At 28.4% G+C, this 19,045-nt stretch overlaps 2 protein-coding genes across 4 annotated transcripts in view; both read right to left on the bottom strand.

Annotated features, from left to right (window-relative positions):
• Nucleotides 1–9,749, bottom strand: part of LOC111621313 (spatacsin-like) — a 50,447-nt gene extending 40,698 nt beyond the window's left edge. For 2 of the 3 annotated variants that reach the window (XR_002756050.1, XM_023363396.1), the window contains exons 1-3: nucleotides 9,674–9,749; nucleotides 4,273–4,441; nucleotides 483–676 (exon numbers count right to left, since the gene is read on the bottom strand). Coding sequence is in view for 2 of the 3 variants with exons in the window: in XM_023363396.1 (XP_023219164.1) it covers nucleotides 483–676; nucleotides 4,273–4,436 (358 nt within the window). In the remaining variant the exon portion in view is untranslated. Of the gene's footprint in view, nucleotides 1–482; nucleotides 677–4,272; nucleotides 4,442–8,945; nucleotides 9,649–9,673 lie in introns of those variants that run through there. The other variant, XM_023363397.1, reaches the window with a different exon arrangement.
• Nucleotides 9,750–11,535: 1,786 nt separating this feature from the next.
• LOC111621339 lies at nucleotides 11,536–18,580 on the bottom strand. Its single transcript, XM_023363436.1, has 5 exons — nucleotides 18,469–18,580; nucleotides 15,935–16,148; nucleotides 15,654–15,866; nucleotides 13,012–13,100; nucleotides 11,536–11,777 (listed from the first exon to the last, which is right to left on the bottom strand). The coding sequence occupies exons 2-5, from the start codon at nucleotides 16,000–16,002 to the stop codon at nucleotides 11,536–11,538; spliced, it is 612 nt and encodes a 203-aa protein (XP_023219204.1). The 5' UTR covers nucleotides 16,003–16,148; nucleotides 18,469–18,580.
• Between the last annotated feature and the right edge of the window lie 465 nt (nucleotides 18,581–19,045).

The following is a 19,045-nucleotide window of genomic DNA, read 5'->3' as shown; positions in this document are numbered from 1 at the left end:
GAGGAAATATATAAAATTGTTTCAATAAATGTATATATACACAATTTTAGTTTTTTCTTTAAAATGTAATTATTAGGAATAATAAAGTTTTGATTTGAAATTAATTTGTTAAATAAACAGCTTCATGAATATAAAATATTTCATCAATAATCAATATTTTTATTAACAAATTGCTCTTAGTTTTGTAACATTAAAAATTTTTTTATAAAAATAAATTATTTTTTGTTTTAATTTATATTTTTTATATTGAAACTTCTTAAGATAAAGATCAAAATTCTACAAAAATATTCATATTTATAATATCAGAATTCACAATTATTTTAAGAAAATTGTTAATTTTATATATGAAAGGAAAAGCATTAAATATTTATAAATTGAAAATTAATAAAATATGCAGTCATGAAAATTCAAGCTTTCACACTAAAATTTTAATTAATTACAAATTTATAATTTTATAACATAAAATATATTTAATATCTTACCTATTTCAGAATCCACAATGTCTTTATCTGAATTTCTCGCTTTATGAACAATTAATGCAATCTGAATATAAGTTCTTAGTTTTAATGAATCATGGCCCAACATTTCAGTAAATAGTATACAGGCTGAAGTAATTTTTGTTATACTATAATTTCTAATAGCAAGTAATAAAGCTTCTTTACATGCTGCTGAAGTTCTGTCAATAAAAATTTTAATTTATAAGGTTTTCCTTAATTAAAATATAATAATCATCTGTATTAATTTCATCTGTATTAATGAGTAATTTTCTTATTATTGTTTCATATTTTAATTCTTATTTAATACCTGTAAAATTTGATTATATGAGTATATAATAATGCAAGCAATGTCTTACAACCACTAATCTGCAGAAAAACTATTTGGCTGTACTGAAGCTGGTGCAGCTGATTATGAGTGACATTTAAATAGTAATCTAGAGTTACTGTTAGGTACTTTGTTACATACAATAACTCTAGATAAGCATATATAAGCTTAATAACAAATATTTTTATTTTGTCATCAGTGAAATGTTTTCTGTGATAAAAATAAGTAACTAATTTAAAAATAAAATGAAACCTTAGAGCTGCCTACCTTTGTCAGACAAAATTATACTTAATGTAATTTTTTTCCCACTTAATGCATGCAGAGAACAATCATCATGTTGGTGACACACTAAGATTTGTTGCAAGTTCATGAGTTGATTTGTCAATTTTTAGCAATTTCTTCCCAAAATTTCTCTATAACAATAGCTTTTAGGTGGCTCATATGTTTTGTATCCTTTAGTTCAAAATTTCCTGAACATAACTTTCAAAACCATATTTGACACATCTGACATTTAGGAGCATCTTCCCCATACATTTCAAGTATTTTTTTACTATCTGTATAGCATTATATCCTTTATGAAATTTAAAAAGTATACATAGTATGCTTGATATGCATTTTATCTGTAAACATTTCAATTTGATTTTACACAAACAAAATGTAAAGCAAAGTTTTAAAATCAGCTTCTAAACAAAGAATACAATTTCACATTAGAAGTAATGTGTTAAATTTCACAATTATTGTAATTAAATTAAACTACATATATAGGAAATCACTCTCAGTATAAAAATAGCAAATTCACAAATACCTTTTGCGGAGAAAAACATATACATTAAGTACGGTAAAGTTAGCTGTTAAAGCCACATTAATTAAAACCATTGCCACAAATATAAAGGAATTGCTGCAATTAATTTTGCACATTAATCAAATCCTGAATTAAGCAAAACTGTGTTAAGCAAGAGATAACTATATTTACCCTAATTCTACATAACAGCCAGTATAGTTAGCATAACTAGAGTTGGCCATTGAATTGGTTCATTTTAGTGGTGCTATAGGAGAAATTGATAGGATGTGTTCTCTTTTTTGTTAATTTGTAATCAAGAATTTTTAATAAATATAAATATTTTATCTGTATTAAATGCTTAATTTCAGATACCTAAGTGTTTAAATTTAATCATGAAGCAATGTTTTCGTTCTGTTTTAGTACAATTTCAGCTTCTTAACATATATAAATCACTGTTCCAACTCATTTAAATGTAAATTCAACAGTTGGATACCTGAATTAAACATTTAATATAGATAATACAGTAGAACCTCGAAAACTCGGCTCTCGATAACCCGGCACTCCGGATAACTCGGCCACACCCTGGCAGGGCAAAAAAATCCTTAGTTAATTAATTTTCATTATAGACAGCTTTATAAAAGTATAAAAGCTCTCATAAAGTATTTTTCTGAGGTCTGTCTTATCAGGTAAATTACTGTACACAGTGTATTCATTAATTTTCATTTTCATGTAGTAAAGGCTCTATGCCTTCATAAAGGACGTACTTTTCCTTTGTTTAAGGGTATTTGGGCAGTTTATTCTCTGTTATATTCTCAAGTAAACAATACATACAAGTACAGTACAGTATTTTCTGAGGAAACACTCGTACTTATATTTTTTAACCCCATTCCCGATAACCCGGCATTTTCACAAACTCGGCCACCCTTCGGTCCACATTAGGCTGAGTTTTCGAGGTTCTACTGTACTATGGAGCTAAAAATGCATAAAGTAATATTTAATAAATATTTAATAGAAGATAATAATGCTGATTAACCACAATAACTAAACTAACCACATACACTCAACCTCTTTTCAACCCCACTTTGTCTTTTCAAGACAAAATGAAGTCCAAGAGAGTATATGTAAAACATATAGTATTGACAAGGTAGTTATGATTCTATTAAGAAAAATAAGATAAAATTTCAAAATAATTTTTAAAATTTTTGATCTTTATAAAAAAAATCTGGTAAGGACTCTAGCTCAATTTTCAATAAGAATATATAATGAATATTAAGTCTTCATTATCTAATAAACTGAATGCTTTATCTACACATCATTAAAATAAAAGAGAATAAAAACTTGAATTAAAAAATGATTTCATTTCACATTATATTTTGTCAATTTGTATTTATAAAGAATTAAAGCATTTTTCCAAATTAATTAAGATTATAGAATAATTTTTAAACTTTGCAGTTTCATTAATGTTATTATGATCTTTATAAAGTATTTTGTATTTTAAATTTCTTGAATTTTATAAACAAACAGAATTATCCACATACAAGTAAATAAGATTTATTCAAAATATTGTATTTAATATAATATTTTTTTTTTCTCTTAAGAGGTTATTTTATAGAATAATTGCTAGATTTTGAGTGTTGAGTTTTTTAAGTATTTTTAATTACTCAAATAAAAAAACATTTAAAATATTTCTTCAAACTAATTCTACAGCCAGAAATTTGTAACACTGAGATTTAGTCATCTTGTAGGCTAAATTAAAGAGAATATCTTTTATTACACAGTTATTACACAGTTAATATCTTTTATAACACAGTTATTAACAGAATTTCTAAAAAAATGTATGTATTTCTATCAAATGTTAATTGCTAATTAAAACTCTACTGTTTTCTAATTTAACATTTATTTTTATTTTTCATACCAATTAATAAAAGTTGGAAAAAAAAAACTAAGTATTAATATTTGAGTATGCTAAAGAATTTGAAGATATGTATTGTCGGGCAAATGGTAATATTTATAATCTAAATTTATATCTTTTTGAAAAATACCTGAAAGTGCTCAATGATTATAAGGTATTTGGATTATATGAAAGGTTATCCCTATTCTAAACATTTCTTTTTATACTAAATTAAAAATTTTAACTTATCAAATTTTAAAAATATAGTGTAATTACACATAATGTGAAAATATTATAAGCCATTAAGCTATGAACTAAAAAAATAATTTTTCTATGCAAATAATAATTTTTCTTAATTAACTAAATCAGTGCTTTTCAACCTGTGGGTCGCGACCCCTAGGGGGGTTGCAAAGCCTTACACGGGGGTTGTGAGTAAAAGAAAAAGACAAGTGTTTGTAGGTCCTACACTACAATAAAAAAAAACTACAGTTTCAATGAGAAGGCTGTGCCTGTTTATTTTACACTGTAAAATAAACCTGAAAAACCAATTGAACTGTAAAATTTACAGTACAATTGGTTTTTCGATTGATATTTAGCTCTCAACAGAAAGAAAATTAGATACATAGTTTTTAAAATCACTGATATAGTTTTAATATGGCCCTTGGGGTCGCCAGAATTTTTTAACTTGTAAAGAGGTCACGTATTCAAGAAGGTTGAAAAACACTGAACTAAATGATCATCTACTAATATTATAAATAAAAAAATCTTAATATTTTACCTTCTAACAGTAATTGTTCCAGCCATTGCAATTTCTTTAACAATGAATTTTGCATAAGCATAGCTTGGCCTACCATTTAATAAATAATAATGAAAAGTAAGTTTTTTCTTATATCCATATGTTTCAACTAAATTTGATAATGAAAAATGAGGTAGTTCAGTCATAGCATCTGAAAAATACAGAATTGGAAGTATATGATATTTTAAACCTCAATAACAAAAGTAAAATACTAAATAAATTATTAAATTTATTTAATAATACATTTTTTCAAAAGATAGATAATTTAAAATTATTATTGCAACTATTTTCCATCTAAAGATATGTAATTACTGACAACCAATATGAATTAGATTTAATTAAACAAAAAACAAACATTTTCCTCAATTTTTAATGGTCATTTAATGGTCATCATCAGGTTTAGAATTAAATAGATTCTTTCACTGTTGATAAAGATGTGCAAGTTAAATATGAGAATGCCAGTTACTACAATGCAGTGATGACTCTGCCAACCTAAAATATCTTAAAAGACTAGAAATATTCAAAGCATTTAAAAGGGGGACGACAATTAATTTAAAAGAAATGGACTCGCTAGCAATGCATGGAGGGCATGCTTTGATTTCCAATAGATCTTGAATTAAGTTTGAATTTTATATTTTGTATAAACTGGGTATTTTTTAAAATTGTTATCTAGTTTGAAGAACCTTGTTAAATATGACATTGAGCATGTGTGTATTTCACAATGTTCAAAACTTTTAAATTTTTATACTTTTTAAAACACGCATTTTATTAGTTCTAAACCTGATGATGACCATTAAAAATGGAGGAAAACATTTTTTTTTATTAAATTAAATCTGCTGGTTATCAGTAATTATGTATTTTTATTGCTTTATACCAGTAGTTTCATGGAAACTGTATTTTCCATTGTTAGACATCTGAGTTAATTGAAACTAGATAAATTTTTATTACTACTAAAAACATAAATGTAAATTATAAAAACATTTTTCCTAATCTAATATTGTCCTGTGTGAAATCTGTGAGATAATAAAAGAAATAATTTATTCAGTTTCAATTATTTTAGAAAGATAGAATGATTGAACAGTCTGAATTTATGGGAAGCAATGATCAATAATAATAAATAACTGTATCAAGAAATAATGCTGTACATTAACTAAAAACATAGTTTACAATTTGAGATTTAATATTTAAATGATCATACAGGATGTTTCACAATGTTTTGACAATTTAAAAGTTGAATAACTCATGTTAAAACCAAGATACAGCAACAGTGGTACCCTCTACTAGTAGTGTGGATTGTCAACTTTCATCTCATATAGGTTACTACGTAGTATCATGGCGTACTGGTCGAAGTAACATCATGCATTCATGGTGGAGTGCTATTTTCGCGTCAGCAAATCTGTTGTGCGCATGCAACGTGAATTTCATAAACATTTTAAGATTCAGCTGCGATATCCAATTCCTGCTCATGGAACAATCTTGAATTTGGTAAAAAACTTCCATGAAATTGTCAGTGCATCAAATCAAAAGTCAACCGGCCATAGGAAAACCATACGAACTCCCAAGAACATCGAACGTGTGCATAGCAGAATGGCCACCTCGCTCACCTGATTTAACCCCGCCAGACTTTTACCTATGGGGTTATTTGAAGGTGAGAGTGTACTTTGACCAGCCAAAAAGCTTGGAACAATTAAGAGATCGAATTCAAGATGAAATTTCCAGAATTCCTCCAGCAGTTACAAAAATATGTGTTCAATTTTGAGCTGGGTGAAATGCCTCGAGTCTTATGTAGCCACGAATGGTCATCATTTGTCCGATGTAGTATTTCATAAGTAAAATTGAATAAATTTTGTACTTGTGTAAAATTTTCAACTTTTTTTAGCAATTAGTTTGAGAGTTATTCAACTTTGAAATCGTCAAAACATTGTGAAACATTCTGTATTTGAGAGATAAATTAAAAACAGTTAAGGCAAATATTACAAATGATAAATATATTCTCCAAGAAAAACTTAGATAGGACATTATATATAAAAAATTATTTTGTTAGTTATATTATAAAATTTTGGTTTATAAATGTAATAGAAAAATACAGTACATTGTTATTTACTATTAGTATCACATATTAAAAAATTGAGAGATTAAATATGAATAATTCATAATCCACATCTATATTTAATTCATAAATTTATATCTATTTATATAATAATTTATGATTTTATTAACTTTTTATACTTTCTATAGTAAAATTTAAACAAAATCTATAAAGATTTCTATTTTCATGTACAGCTGAATTCAGCTGTAACAAGCACGGTTATAACAAGTTCATAGTATATACAAGGAAATCTTCATTTTCTTTACTGTTAAGGCAGTGTACACACTAGGCGTTTTTAAACGCGCGTTAGCTCGGCGTTCGATGAGCGTTTTTGGAGCGTACGCACTGGCTCAGTTTGGAAATGGATGTGAAAGTAATTGCTTGTGTGCCCCCCCTCCATCGTCGCTATAAAAGATGATGGCAGAGGCAAAGAGAATTTTGGGTGCACCCAATATTACGAGATAGACTGACACATGGAATGTTTGCGACGTTGTATCCAAAACTAAGACAAAATGAACCCAAGTTTTTTAATTCTTTTAAAATATCTATAAAATCCTTTGACGATGGTTGGTCTCTTTTAGATTTCATCAATAAATAGATCAGTATGGAAATGATCGTTCTCCATTTCAGCACATATATCTCAAAGCGCTCGGCTGACGCCCGCAAAACGCGTGATCGAATGTACAGTAACATGGCAGCACATATATCTCAAAGCGCTCGGCTGACGCCCGCAAAACGCGCGATCGAATGTACAGTAACATGGCAGCACATATATCTGAAAACGCCCGCAAAATGCACGTTTTAACAAAAATCTCTAAACATGTGCTTGGCCACAAGCACGTGTTTGAGTGTGTACGCCTATATAGAACTCTTGGTTCTTTAAAACGCGCGTTGAAAAACGCCTAGTGTGTACACAGCCTAAGACACATTTTCATACAAATGTTTACAATTAAAACAAGTTTACTTCAAATATAACAAGCAAATTTTTGTCCTGTGTAGTATGTAATAAGTGATAAAGCTTTATCACTTGAATGAACTATCCTCTGAGTTGTCAAAACTATGTTGTGTTATACAAACTGTTTTAGTGATGCATTTTTACATTTATCCTTCAGTTTTTTGTCTTATTTCATGATATATATGTCTTCTAATAATAGAATGTGCCTCTGAGAACTAGAGCACAGATTAAAAACGTAGAAGGGTGCAGAAAATTTGGCTTGTCTTCAATGGCATTAGCACTGTAAAAAGTAAGGATGGCTATTTAAATGCACTGGAGAATAACATCCCAGATACTAAAAATTTCAAAAAATGTATTCTTACAGATGTCAACAAAGCATTAGTGTGATGTTTTCAAGTTATTTAAGTGGTGGATTTCCAATTGGTGAATAATAAAAGAAACAACTGCAAACAGAAGTTTGTGGAGTAGTTCAGACATCAAAATTTTATTTACAACAATGAATGGTTTTAAAAACAGATATACTTATAAGTATATGGTAAAATATTGTATTAAAAAGTCAAATGGTTGTTTTTTTTAAGAAAGGAAAATGATGTATTTTGAATTGTGGTAAATAAATTAGAAAGTTTGTTTGTTGCATTTTAAAATTTTATTGTATTGAGTCAAATAAAATACAACTTATATATAGTCATTAACCATTACTAGCTATAATCAATGCTAGTAATATAAGGTATATCACTACAAAACAGTTATAGCAAGTAGTGATTATCAGAAGAAAATGACTTGATCCTTAAAGTTTGTTATAACAGAGTTTGATTGTATTTCAATAATTAAAATAAAACAGCACATCAAGTTAAAACTTAAAATATTTATATTGCATTTTTAAAAACCAAGTGAAAATATTTACATTAACAAAAAATAAATGATGACTTTAGAATAATAAAATTAATTCTTTCTTGAGAATGTTTAAAATAAATAACAGCAATAATACTTTGAAAGGTTACTTATATGTAACTATGTTTAAATTATATTATAATTAAAGTACTATAAATCACAGAAAATTTAAATTTACTCTATATAAATTCATTTTACCTAATAAAAAAATTTTAAAGTTAATTACAACTAATAAAATTAATTAAATACAAAATTAAACTAAATGTTAATTTCCTATAAATTATTGAAAAAGTTTTAAAAATAAACTTTTTCATTAATTGAAATTATTATTATAAAATCAATGGTACAAACATTTAAATACTGATCTTTTAACTTTTTGATCAAATATATTAAATGCAACATTATCAAAAATCTAATTTCTATAATTTATATTAGTTCTCTCAAAAAATCAATTACTTCATTTTATAATGAATTTATTTTATGAGTTGTACTTTACATCCAAACAAATTCAAAGAATTTTTAAAATTGTAAGCTTGCCGACCTGGTGGAGATTGGGGACTTAAAATTTCACTTCTCAAACACCACTGTAAGATCGCCTATTGGGGGGAGTTTTTATTCCCTAACATTGGGATGGCTTAGGTCTATTTATATGTGGGTGACAATTTTGAGGAGGCAGGAAAGATAAGTGTTTCACAGTTTATTTTTGACAAATGTGCTTACATAAAATTCTCAAGATCCTGGGGTTCAGAGTTCTGTGAGTTGTCTTCAGAAGTTCCTTTTCTTTTCATTCCGGTCCAATGCTGGTAGGGCTCTGGGGTGGTGACACTTTAATGTTCATAATCAGGAGAAACAGCACAAAAAAAGATAAACGGATGTACAATGAGTGGAGCGGAAACAAACACCACAGGTAGACTAGAAGAGGCCAACTTCTGTCCTTGACGTCTGAGTTCTTATAAGTTTTTCGTGACTGAATTGTTGCTAATTAAACGGACTTTTCTTCTGCACTTTCTAATTGGTCTCCCACCTGTCTCCAGGTGTAAATGGAGCTCCGTGTCGGTCATGGAAAAGGTCGGCTAGAGATGGTCTATTCAACATGTTCCTTTAGACTCTGATCGCGTTTAATCAATGACTATGACACCCATGCTCATTTTGATATTTTTCTAGTTTCATTTTACTTTCTAAACTGCGTCTTAATGTTTTAAAATTTAAATCCTCTTTTTAAATTTTCTTTAATTGAAATTTTGCTTTTCCTGTTATCCTCTATGAGCACTGACATCATAGTCCGGTATCACTGATTCGACACTTTTACAACTTGTTTTCTTTACTGTCGATCTTAACAAATTTTACCTTTTTATTCTTTTTGTTAACACTATTTCCAGACCTCACAAAATCAATCATAGATGATCATAGTGTAAAACTGAAAATTTAAATGTAAGAAATTATATTACCTTCATTTTTAATATTGTTAGTTGTTTGCCAACCAAAGAGTCTTGATGGATCAAATGATGCATTATCCTAGAAAAAATAGTTGAACTATATTAGCAAAATTTTGGAATTACATAAAATTTAATCTATTATATTTGATGTAACGTGTTAAAAACGTGTAAAAAGCTGACTAGAAAAGTTTGTCCACTGCTTTATTATTTTTGTAATTATAAATTTATAATAGGCCTAGTTTTTAAAACATTTATTTACTTTATAGAACAGAATACTACCTAGAAAACTATACTGTGCTGTATAGTAGAATAAGATTTTTAAAGTTATAAGTTAAATTAATTCTCGATTAATTTTAAATATATAAGATTTATTCCATTGCTAATTGTTCATGTAGATATTTTTAGTGTAGAGGAAGTTCGCTTTTTAAGATTGATTGTGACAATTTAGGTTGTTTATCCCAAATTTAACAACGATAGTTCTCTTGGACTGTGCATAAAGTGAGGCACTGATATCCTGTATCGTGACAGCTCTTTGTTATTATGTCAACTTATTGAATAAAGTCAGTTTGATGGTGTCAAGGTGCACAATACGCGTCAATTTGCCGAAACAGCCTCACGCTTTAACTGCATCCCTTTTTTTATGTAAACAGTACTCTTTGTCGCTTTAAAAACAGATTTTTATTGTTTGCTTTGAGGTCGAACAATACTTCCCCGCATTTGGTGTTTCTGATGAACGTTTTTTCTTATGGAAAATCATTCGGTGTTTAAAAAGCCACCATCTGCAAAACTCCTTGCATGATCTACATTCCCAGACAGGCGACAAGCTGTCTGCTAGAAACAAGTTCCTCTTGCACATTCTTGACGTCATCAAAGGTCATTTATGTTAAAATATGTGCAAGACTCATTTTTCTTCGTTCTATAAGCTTACACTTTTAAAATACATATAAATACATAAATTACGTGTAAAATCTAAATTAATTGCATTTTTTAAATACAAGTATGACTTAAATTGTAAATTTTTAAAGAAATATTCAAGTTTTTTTTCAATATAAAACAATGTTTTAGAAACTATTGTAGTTAATGTTTTAAAATCAATACTTATGACGGTTATATTTTTGAACGCCAACAGCGACACAAGCATTGATATTGAAAAAATTAACTTGGATTATGCTTATAATTTCCATAAATAATTTATGCAAACAGATCTATTCTTTAAAAAGCTGCTTATTAAATTTGTAAGAAGAATTATAGATAAAAATTCTGAAAATTGTTTTCAGACAGCTTTTCATTCTTCTTAATAGAACAGTTATTGATCTCAATTTTTTAATAAAACTGTAGGAATATTTAATTCCATTCTGTGCACATTGGAATATTTTCCGTGTCTGGATGTCGGGAAGTCGTTTCTTGTCAAACTAACACGATTAATTCATTCTCCGGAATAGAACACTCATCCATCAAGGAGCAGTGGCACGCCCAAGTGACAAATAGCGTGTCGAGGACGAATTCGACTCCAATCCACAATCACATTCCTGCGGTCGATGTGATGCGAAGTATATCTATTTTATGTTCAAATCACTTATTATATATGAATGACACTTCAATCGTTTTTCTTCTTCTCGCCAGAAAAAATAGACATTTTACGTTTCAAATGTATTATGTAGTTAGCACGTCCGAGATGTAATTATGTAGACATTTTTAATAAATGGTAAATCGAGTAAATGGAATTAACTTTTCTCTCAAAATATCGATTTATTTATTTATTATTATTATTTTTTTTATGGAGCGATTCCTCTTTTAACACGTATCTCCAGGCATCTAGTCAACATTATTGGTTAAACATTATTGATGCGGATGCCAGGTGTTTGTTGGTGTTATTAGCAACGACACCTGTGGCCTGATCTGTTTCCCACTTGTCTCCACATCCTTGGATCCAAATCTGTCAGACATATGTCGCCAAAAGGTTCATCTAACGAGGTGTTGTCTTTGCTGCTCCAAAGGAGGAGGTGACGCCCCATGGTAATCGGTGCATGTCGTTCTGGATGGTTCACTTGACATTTATTTATAGGCAGAAGATACGACTCTATTTTACGGAATCCACAGTAAAAAATGTTTCTTTCTTTAAAGATTTATACGATATATTCTCTTGAAAATCATTAATGAAGAACGACAATAGTCAAGTCTACAATATAATTAATGTGTGATTTCTACATTTCTGAAAAACAATTCAATTATATATTATGCTAATCATAAATTAATGTCTCCGAAGAGAAACTTTATTCAAATTTTAACAAGGAAATTCTTAAAAATTAAAATAAAAAATAGAATATTTACATAAAAACTAAAGCAGATTTCATATTAATAACTCTTCTGTGGAATGTTGAAACGACTTTTATGCATATATTTAGAATTTATTAGGCTAATTAATAAGATTTACTATTACTAAATAATCTTAATTGATGATAAATTTATCAAATTTTAATAAATTAGTGATACTCAATCTCCAAAAATCATTAGTGAAGAATAATATTAATCATATTATGTGTTCTAGAAACAAAATTGCTGATCTGGTAATAAATAAATACTATTAAAAGTGTAAACCTTACTAAAGGTTTGATTCNATATTTTTCTATTATAAAAGCATTTTTGCGATAAAATACATTGGAGTAAATAATTTTGTAATTATTTAACATTTTTTCTACTTTCCTACTTGTTTTTGGCTACATTAAAGCATTTTTTGAAAATATACAGTAAGGTTCCATATTACCACCCAATTTTCTCTAAGCTTACTTTCTGACTTTTTGTACAAAAGCCTTCAAAAACCATACTTATAGTTACACTAGTGAAAAATCCAATTAGGAACATTTAGTTTACTAGTTACCAGTACTTTTCGCACAAAAAATGTTGGTCTAGTTATGATACCTTGTTTACAATTCACTAAAATATAATTGGGGTTCCATAATACCATCTTCTCCTCTACTAAATTTAAAATTAACAAAATATCTAAAACTATGATAAAAACTGCTTCTTCAGGGCTTATATTTTCAGTATTCTTATTATCCACTGACAGAAAAACATTGTAAAATTTCAAAATTGTATTTATATGCATTTACAAAAAAATTTAAATTATTAATATTAATTTAATATTTTAATTCATTTTTCAATATTTAGAAATTTTCATCAGATTAAAGTTTCAATAACTTTGTGCATGTAATAACTATTATTTCCTTTTTTGACATGATTAAAATATTTTTGCATTTTAAAACTTAATGATCAGATAACTTGCCCATATAAGTTAAATTATTTGTCTGATTGCATCATTAGGTGTATACAAAAATTAAACTAGAACTCACCATCAGGCATTTTGGACCACTTGGAAAATGATGATATCATACCCAAAAGTGGTGTAGAACAGAATAAACAATGCAAGAGAGATTCAGTGCTATTAATAATATAAAACAGAAAACAGGAATAATTAACAAGATAAATATTAAATACAAAATAAAACAAATAAATACAGCAATATATACAAATATTGTGAGTAAGCAAACATAAATATAGCAAAATGATAATAAATAAAACTATAAAACTTCAAATAATGCTCTTCAAACATGTGGCACAACTGCAGAATCTTTAAAGTTAATTGTAATCCCTTTCTTGGTAGCCTTATAAATTTAGAGTTTCCAAACATTTAAGTTAAATCATAATCAAAGTGCAATGTATTATAGTAGGTGTGTTCTATCAAAAGAAACATCCATATTACTATCACAAGCAAAGGCCACCACAACAGTAGCGCATAAGAGCTTCCTAATGATGTCCTGATGTTCCCTAATTCTAGTGCTCAAACATCTATAAGTGTTTAATATATTTATGCTCCTGCACATGTGACTCACTATGTAAATTTGTAATTTTCAAATGTTTTTAATTTCAAATGTGCTTCCTGTTCTATTCATTAATTCCATTTCAGAACATGAAGATGGTCATTGCACATGGTCAAAAATGTTCATTCTGTTCATAAATATTCAGTTTTTACTGGATTTAAGGTTTTAATATTAATTTTAGTTTATACATCTAGTTTTTGAAGTTTATACATATTTTGTTTTATTAACATTTTGAAACTATAATCAATCCCATTTTTTGAACTAGTTGTTATCTAGTAAACTGTCATTAAATAAATCTTCGAATTCAATGTCCCTTAATAACTGGGTAAGATATAACTTTATATACACCAGAAAATCCAGCAAAAAATAAAATGTAATTATATAAACAAATGTTTTCAACAATTTTAGGATAATGACAATTTTAAAATTGTTGAAAACATTCATGAGTGCTAAAAAAAATACTAAAAATAAACAGCACTTTATATCAGTCATAGACGAAGAGAATTGTAAAATAAGCAGTTATTATTTTAATCAAAAACTTCATTAAGAAACTTCAGACTATGAGGCGTTAAATAAAATTAGGAGAAATATTTTAATCTTGCAAGCGCTTTCAACGTAAATATGTACGTCGTCTTCGGGCAATTCAAATCGAATAGAGAAATCGAACAGAACATTTAAATTTTTAAATTTTATTTAACGCCTCATAGTCTGAAGTTTCTTAATGAAGTTTTTGATTAAGTTAACTGTTGGCGTGACATCTGAACCGAGTATTTAATACACCTAAGCAGTTATTAAGTGGAGATACATAGTAAGGTCCAAAAGATGTGTCAAATAAATAAAAGATGTATATTACTTTTCAATACAGCTTCCTTTTATTGCAATAATACATTTTTCATAACATGGAATTAACAAATTTATATTGTCAAAAAATTACATTTTCTCTACCCTCAAAATATTCAAAAACAGCTGCCCTGATCTCTTCATCACTATTAAACTTTCATTTACAAAGATCAGATTTCAATTTTGTCACTCAACAAATAGTCACTCAGAGTCAGGTTGGGACTGTGCAATGGATGAGGAAGTTCGATGAAGCCACATTCTTTAATAACGGCCTTCATGCAAAATGCAGTGTGAGCAAACACATTGTCATGCAGGAGTTGCACACCTTTTGAAAGTTTACCCCTCCTTTTCTCTTTTATGGCATCCCAGAGTTTTACCATCAGGTTGGCATAATATTCAGCATTAACTGTAGAATTTCTATCCTTGAAGTCTATCAATAAAATGCAGTTGTGATTCTAGAAAATCATAGCCATCACCATCTTTGTTTGCTGCAACACTTTTGGCTTCTTCAGAGGAGATTCCCATGCGTGGCACCACGTTTCCATCGATTCTCTTTTGGATGGATGATCATAGTATAGTATAGAACCTTCATCTCATCCCCAGTAATGATGGACTGCAAAATCTCTTCTCTGTTCTCTTTGCATAGCTCCAAAAACTGTCAAGTGCAGTTAATCCACTGTTGCTTCTGAATTGCAGAAAGAATTTTGGGCACCCAAAGTGCACTGACCTTATTCATTAACAAATGTTCATGAAGAATTCAAAGAACAATTGTTTTCAACAAGTTCAATCATGCAGAAATTCCTTTTGTCTTCAGACATCAATCAGAAAGCACTTCATCCTCAACAAGTGGAATGCTTTCTTCAGTAATCAGTGTTTGGGCATTTGCTGCATGAATCATCATCGAAAGATTCTCTTCCAGTTTAAAAAGTTTTAAAATAAAATATAGTGGAGAAGCATCGTTGTACACATCACAAAGGTGTTTATAAATTTCCGATGGCATCCGACCTTCTTTTTTACTCAAACTTCAACATAATGCATACAAGTTACATTAATTAAACCACATTATCTGACACATGGGAATGAGAATATAAAAATACAACTGAGAGCATTAATATCTCAATTGTTAAGCTTCACAACGTCTTTTTACAAAGCTTAACATTTTTCTGCACATACACAATGTAGGTCAGGCTGAGAACTTTGGACCTTACTACATATGTCTTATTCATTTATAATTTAATAATTAAAATAAAAACTTTAATTATTAAAATTCTAACCTGTATAGATTTTCATTTAAAAAGTAATATAAAAAGTTTGGAATATTTTGTTCCAAACTATAATGAATAATACGATGTGTAAAATCAGAAACTGAAATTGAAGAACTTGAACACTGAAGTATAGATTTATCTCCAAAACTGAAGTGAATGCAACCAAATCGTCTTAATAATGATGGAAAATCTTCTAATTCTTCTTCACAAAATATGCCAATTCTAAAATATTTTAAAATTTTGTTAATTACCTTTTAAAATGGTAATATATAAAGAGAAAATGAATTTACCTTCCTAAAATATTTAAAACAGCTTCTTGAACATGATTTGTAGAAAATAATTTAATTTTGTTTAACATTGTTCCATTAATAGTCCATCCAAATGGAAAATCAAGTTGCTTTCTGGTAAAAATATTTGTGATCCATTTATTTAGCTTGTCAATATTTTCATACTCCAAAAAATATTCCCAACAAATCTCAGGTGAAAATGATGCTATTTTTGGAGCTGAGTTATTAATTAAAACAAATAATTATTTTTATAATTATAGAGAAATAATAAAATTATTGTTATTTTTAATTTAAAGAATAGAACAAGTTCTTTTTCATGAATTGAAAAAAATTTACAAATAATTTATTCAAAATACTCTGTAAAAATCATTTATAAGCTTAATATATTAAAAACTAATAATTTTGAAACTTTAATACATCTGAATAGAAACAAATAATTTAAAATACAGTCGACCCCCCTATAAGATAGAGATACGTTCCATTCTTTAGGAATCTGATTTCTTACGAATCCTTCCAATGACAACCCGACACGTGTCAAGTTTACGGACTACGGCTGTTTGAAAGGTTTTCTTCCATAAAATTAATCAATTCTAGACTAATCCGACTCAACATTTCCAAAATACGTATATATTTTTTTGGGAATAATCCGTATAAACTATGCTATAAACAAAAAATTGTAGGATTACTTACCGAGTGTCACCATTCGACATCGCCATTGCTCAACATTGTTTTCGTCGCGGAACAGCTCAGCAAAGAGCGGCCGATTTCTAACAACTTATTTTTCTGTGAAAACTTCGTAGAACTTCGGAGACATCATTAATATAAATAATTTTAATCGCCGTTGAATAAGAAATGTTTCTTTCACAAGAAATGTATAAAATTACAGTACTGTATTAGACTTACGGTACCTAATTTACATACTGACAGACGATAGTTAGCGTAAAAATCTCCGTAGCGTGGCGCCACGCTAGACGGCGGAAATTATATATTTAATTATAACAAAGTTACAATAAGTTAATATATAATTATATATACAGTACCTAATTTATATATAATTAATATATAATTATATGTACAGTACCTAATTTATATATAATTTATATAATACTGTCCAGACGATAGAAATCTCTCTGTAGCGTGGCGCTATGGACGGCAGAAAAGTAGTTCGGCTGCCCGATGACGTTTGAGGTAATTATAGGGAATTTTTACTGTTTATTAAGGATATCGGTCACAATTTTTTCGTAGTTTTATAGGAATCGTAATTATAGGGACCGTAATTATAGGGGGGTCGACTGTATTTTAAATTTAATTATATAAAATAATAAAAAAATTAATAAAAAAATAATATATTACAATAATTAAAAATTGTACTATATTCTTAAGATTTAGATTAAATAGATTCAAATTATATGTATTGTACAGTACATGGTATTTAAACTATTTACTGTCGGAACACTTGAAAAGGCATTAGTTATATTTTTGTTTGGTCATGTTAACAAAATTATACAAATTATTATATTAAGAATATGTAAATCTTGTTATTTCATCTTTTGACATAACTGTTCATCATAATGGGTTCTTAAATTATCACTATTATTTGAATGTAATGAATGAGATATTATTTAACATGATGCTACTTATATATACAGTAGAGCATCGATTATCCAAAACAATTTGGGACTAGAATTGTTCAGACAACTGATCATGTATGAAAAAATATATTAACCTATTCCATGTTGAAATTTTTCTCTGTTGCATGTCGCTTTGCATTGAATTTTCATCAATGTTAAGACTAATGAAAATTTTTTAAAATAATAATTGTGGCTATTGTATAGTTAAAAATTATTTCTTTATTTTGCACAAACAAAATAAATATATTGAAAAATATAAACACAAAAAAAATTATATTTCGGAAGTTAATCTAGTATCAAAACATACACAAACATTGCTAAACCCAATATATATAACATAACTAAACACCAACCGTATGCCGAAAATCTATCGGGCTAGTTTAAGGCTAATTTAGTAATTAGCCTTAAACTAGCCCAATAGATTTTCGGCATACGGTTGGTGTTTAGCTAGTATCAAAAACTTTCCAATTCAGCACAACACACATCCAATAGTTTAAAAAAGAATTTTTCATTGTAAATAATCAAATTCATCAACGTTATAGACTTGTTCTGCTATATAATTGCTTTCTTCCATAATTTTCGAAAAATGTTCAAGAAATCTTTGATCCTTTGTGATAACAGTTAAAATTTAGAGACATGTTTGAACTGCATAAATTTGTCCGATAATGTATGTCCCCTATACCACGATTTCCTACAACATGGAATGTATCCCCCATGTTATACAGGAGTCTACTGCATGTCATTTTCTACCATTGTCATCTGTAAGTATTGTGTCTTTCTGAAGTTTTTGTATTTATGACATTGTCTTATGGCAATCATAAATACTTTCATTTCTCGAAAAATTTCTTATTATAATTATTAATAAATTTATTTCTATTACTCTATAAATATATTATTTTTACTTACAATCATAATCATTGATACCAGCAAGAATTATTCTTGTGCAAATATTTTCGCTCCAATTTGCAACCCAATTAAATACTATATTGTTATGTGAAAAGTCTACATTTTCTAAGACTTGTCTGTCAAATTGAATAAAATAAGTACTTTTAATTTTAACATATAGAGATAATAGATTGTTTATGACTATAAAATTATAATATTATACAGTAGAACCTCCATTATCCGGACCTCCATTATCCGGATTTTCGATTATCCGGATTGTTCAAAATAAACAAAAATTTTACGAATTTGCCGATTTGCACTTGGCAAATTACGATACTGTTTATGTACGTGATGGAATGCATAACTTTATTTGTTTCAACAACGTCTCACCCAGCACAGTGGTCATAAACTCTTAAATATATTTTACGTAGTAATAAAAATATAACTTGACATTCGTATAATTTATATTCAAATTGCATCATTTCTATGACCAAGGGCGGCGTAAGGCATGGACGACGTGAGCCACCGCCTATGCCTCGCGTCTGAAGGGCCTCGCGCCTCGAAGGTTTATGCATTACTTAAAAGCCGCGAACGCGAC

The sequence above is a fragment of the Centruroides sculpturatus genome, unplaced genomic scaffold, assembly GCF_000671375.1.
Source record: "Centruroides sculpturatus isolate CEXI.00-Female unplaced genomic scaffold, Cexi_2.0 scaffold98, whole genome shotgun sequence".
NCBI classification, from domain to species: Eukaryota; Metazoa; Arthropoda; class Arachnida; order Scorpiones; family Buthidae; genus Centruroides; species Centruroides sculpturatus.
Note: the sequence above shows the minus strand (reverse complement) of the source record. Positions and strands in the feature narration are given on the sequence as shown.

Bases quoted from the DNA above. Each gene is read 5' to 3' on its own strand.
- LOC111621339 (XM_023363436.1), bottom strand. From the start codon at position 16,002: ATGTTAAACAAAATTAAATTATTTTCTACAAATCATGTTCAAGAAGCT. The intron at 15,867-15,934 runs GTAAATTCATTT...AAAATATTTTAG, and splicing joins GTTTTAAATATTTTAGGAAG to AATTGGCATATTTTGTGAAG. The intron at 11,778-13,011 runs GTGAGTTCTAGT...AAATCTTTAAAG, and splicing joins GTGGTCCAAAATGCCTGATG to AAAGAAACATTTTTTACTGT.